At 42.8% G+C, this 2500-nt stretch overlaps 1 protein-coding gene across 2 annotated transcripts in view; it reads right to left on the reverse strand.

Annotated features, from left to right (window-relative positions):
• The window catches only part of LOC144973644 (receptor for retinol uptake stra6-like), a 35130-nt gene that overhangs the window by 12464 nt on the left and 20166 nt on the right, over positions 1–2500 (reverse strand). For both annotated transcript variants that reach the window (XM_078916352.1, XM_078916351.1), the window contains 2 exons: positions 2037–2181; positions 1–135 (listed from right to left, as the gene is read on the reverse strand). The exon at positions 1–135 is cut by the window's left edge and continues 37 nt beyond it. In XM_078916352.1, the coding sequence (XP_078772478.1) occupies positions 1–135; positions 2037–2181 (280 nt within the window). The remainder of the gene's footprint in view (positions 136–2036; positions 2182–2500) is intronic.

The following is a 2500-nucleotide window of genomic DNA, read 5'->3' on the forward strand; positions in this document are numbered from 1 at the left end:
AAGGATCCTCGCGTATTTTTTGATACTGCTGTCGCCACTCTTGTCATTCCAGCCAATGTTGTCTAGCGTGTAGATGGCCACATCGAGAACGTAGAGGCTGTAGGACGTGGTGTTCCAGATGGATTTGAATGTAATCTTCAGCATACCATGGAAGAAAATAACTGGATTATTTGTTCAGTCATTTGAAATGAACAAAAGTAAATAAATGTAAATGTGAAAAAATTAGGGAGTAGGTAGTGGTGTAAATAAAATTCAAAGGAAAGACTGGAATAACCCAGGCGTCAGCCGCAGTGCAGCGCCGCAAATCGAGCTAGGGCGAAGTGGCTTGCTCAAGGCCACACAGCGCAGTTGGCGGGCGATCGAACCCGGTACCTTTCGGGTACGAAGCATAGACCGTACCGCTGAGCCACGTGCTCCTGAAGATAAGACAAAGATATGAAAAAGTATGAATGTAACACTGCCACAAAAAGCAAGAAAGAAAAATACAAGAAAAAAAAAATTCCCAAAAATAATCAACCTGCCTTGACTGAGGATCAAACCTCAGACCTCCTGATTACAGGCCAAGCGTGCTACCATTAAAGACGCACGAAAACAAGATTAAAGTTCCAAATATTATTTTAAGTGAATAATAGACTAAAATTGTATTATGTCGTAGTGATTTAGGCGTAACACCAAGCGTTTCAGGCTAAAACATGCTACATCTAAGAAAAGGCAATATAACTTGTAACCCCCCCCCCCCCCCCCCGCCCCCCCCCCACCACATTGAAAACCAAGAGCTCAAAACACTTTACAAAGGATCCATGACCAACAGCCACATATAACAAGTATAACAAGACATGACGCCTGTTGGGCGAAATGACAATTTTTTTCTGACATGGACAACTCTGTTAACGGCCAGGTACTCATTTTACACATGAGTACTGTAAACGAATGTGAGTATTGATCATTTTCCAAGGGCTCAACTATGCGCCAAGCGATGACCTTCTGATCCTAAAACGTGTGTCATACCACAATACCACATAGCCGCACGAACTCGACATAAGCATCTTCAGTCCTTGTGGAACATAGGGCCTCCACGATCATCCTTTATCTGTTTCTATGCGGCTATGTTGTCCAGCCCCTGTAAAGCGCTTTTAAAAAAGTCCACTAAATGTGCTCAAAGCGCTTTACAATTGGTCCCTGACCAATAGCAACAATACATGTAGAACGAGACGTGAGGGCTGCTAGTCGATAATATTACAATTTTCCGACAGAAACAACGCTGTGACGGCCAGGTACTCAATTACACATGAGTACGGTGAGAGCATGTGAGTAAATAGGGCCTCCACGATCATCCATTATCTGTTTCTATGCGGCTATGTTGTCCAGCCCTTGTAAAGCGCTTTAAAAAAAAAATCCACCAAATGTGCTCAAAGCGCTTTACAATACTCTTCAACAGTCGTAACGTCACTTCCTTCCTAATGACGCATTGTAACTTAGTAACACTGGCTCTAAACTATCGGAACAATGGCGGACGCCCGTATGAAATATTTCTCCGAGGAGCATAAAGGTTATCCAGAGGAAAATAAACACATACATTTGATCATGTTTTGACTTTTACACATTCTGATCACAAGGCAGATGAAAAGTTCTAGTCAGCATGAAAAATAAAAAGTAATGATTTTCTTTGTTTAGAACCAAGATGGCCGCCGTTGCCAGGCGGCGTGACATCAGACTATTGGATCGTATTGGTCCCTGACTAATAGCAACACGTAACATGTAGAACGAGACGTGAGGACTGCTAGTCGATAATATTACAATTTTCCGACAGAAACACGCTGTGACGGCCAGGTACTCAATTTACACATGAGTACGGTGAGAGCATGTGAGTAAATAGTCTTTTCCAAGGACTCAACTATGCGCCTAGCAAGGCTCGAACCAAGGACCTTCCGATCCGAAAGCGAGTGTCATACCACAAGACCACATAGCCGCACAAGAATCCAATCCCTTTTACTTAGACCTAATGGATCAAGATGAATCCTATTTTATCAACTTACATGATAAAGCAATATGAATCCTATCCAAAAAGTTGTCACAATTCTACTGGAGAATTGGAAGTTATCTCGCCAGTCGTAGATCCACTTCCTGTACAGCTTGCCAATCCAGGCAGACAGTTTCTCAAACCACGTCACTGGCTCAGGTCTAAAAAATTGTAATACATCATTTTAACTCTCTCCTTACCAGCCATTTTCAGGATTTTCCCCAAAACTTCACACTCAACTAACACAAAAATATTTTCCTTTTGTGACACAAACAAAATAGGGAATGAGATTAGCTGAAGAGTAGCGTCCCTTGATTGGACGTCACCGGCGGAAAAGTTATTAGAGAGAGAACGTCATGTTGGTTGTACGCATGCGTCTCTCGTCCTCGCTTCCGATGAAAGCGACATGAGAAACTTCACCGAAAGCGAGGACGAGAGAGACACATGCGCAAAACCATGTTGACGTTCTCTCTGTAAGGT

This window comes from Berghia stephanieae, chromosome 5 (genome assembly GCF_034508935.2).
Source record: "Berghia stephanieae isolate SIO BIC M18660-M18661 chromosome 5, UCSD_Bste_1.3, whole genome shotgun sequence".
In the NCBI taxonomy this organism is placed as follows: Eukaryota; Metazoa; Mollusca; class Gastropoda; order Nudibranchia; family Aeolidiidae; genus Berghia; species Berghia stephanieae.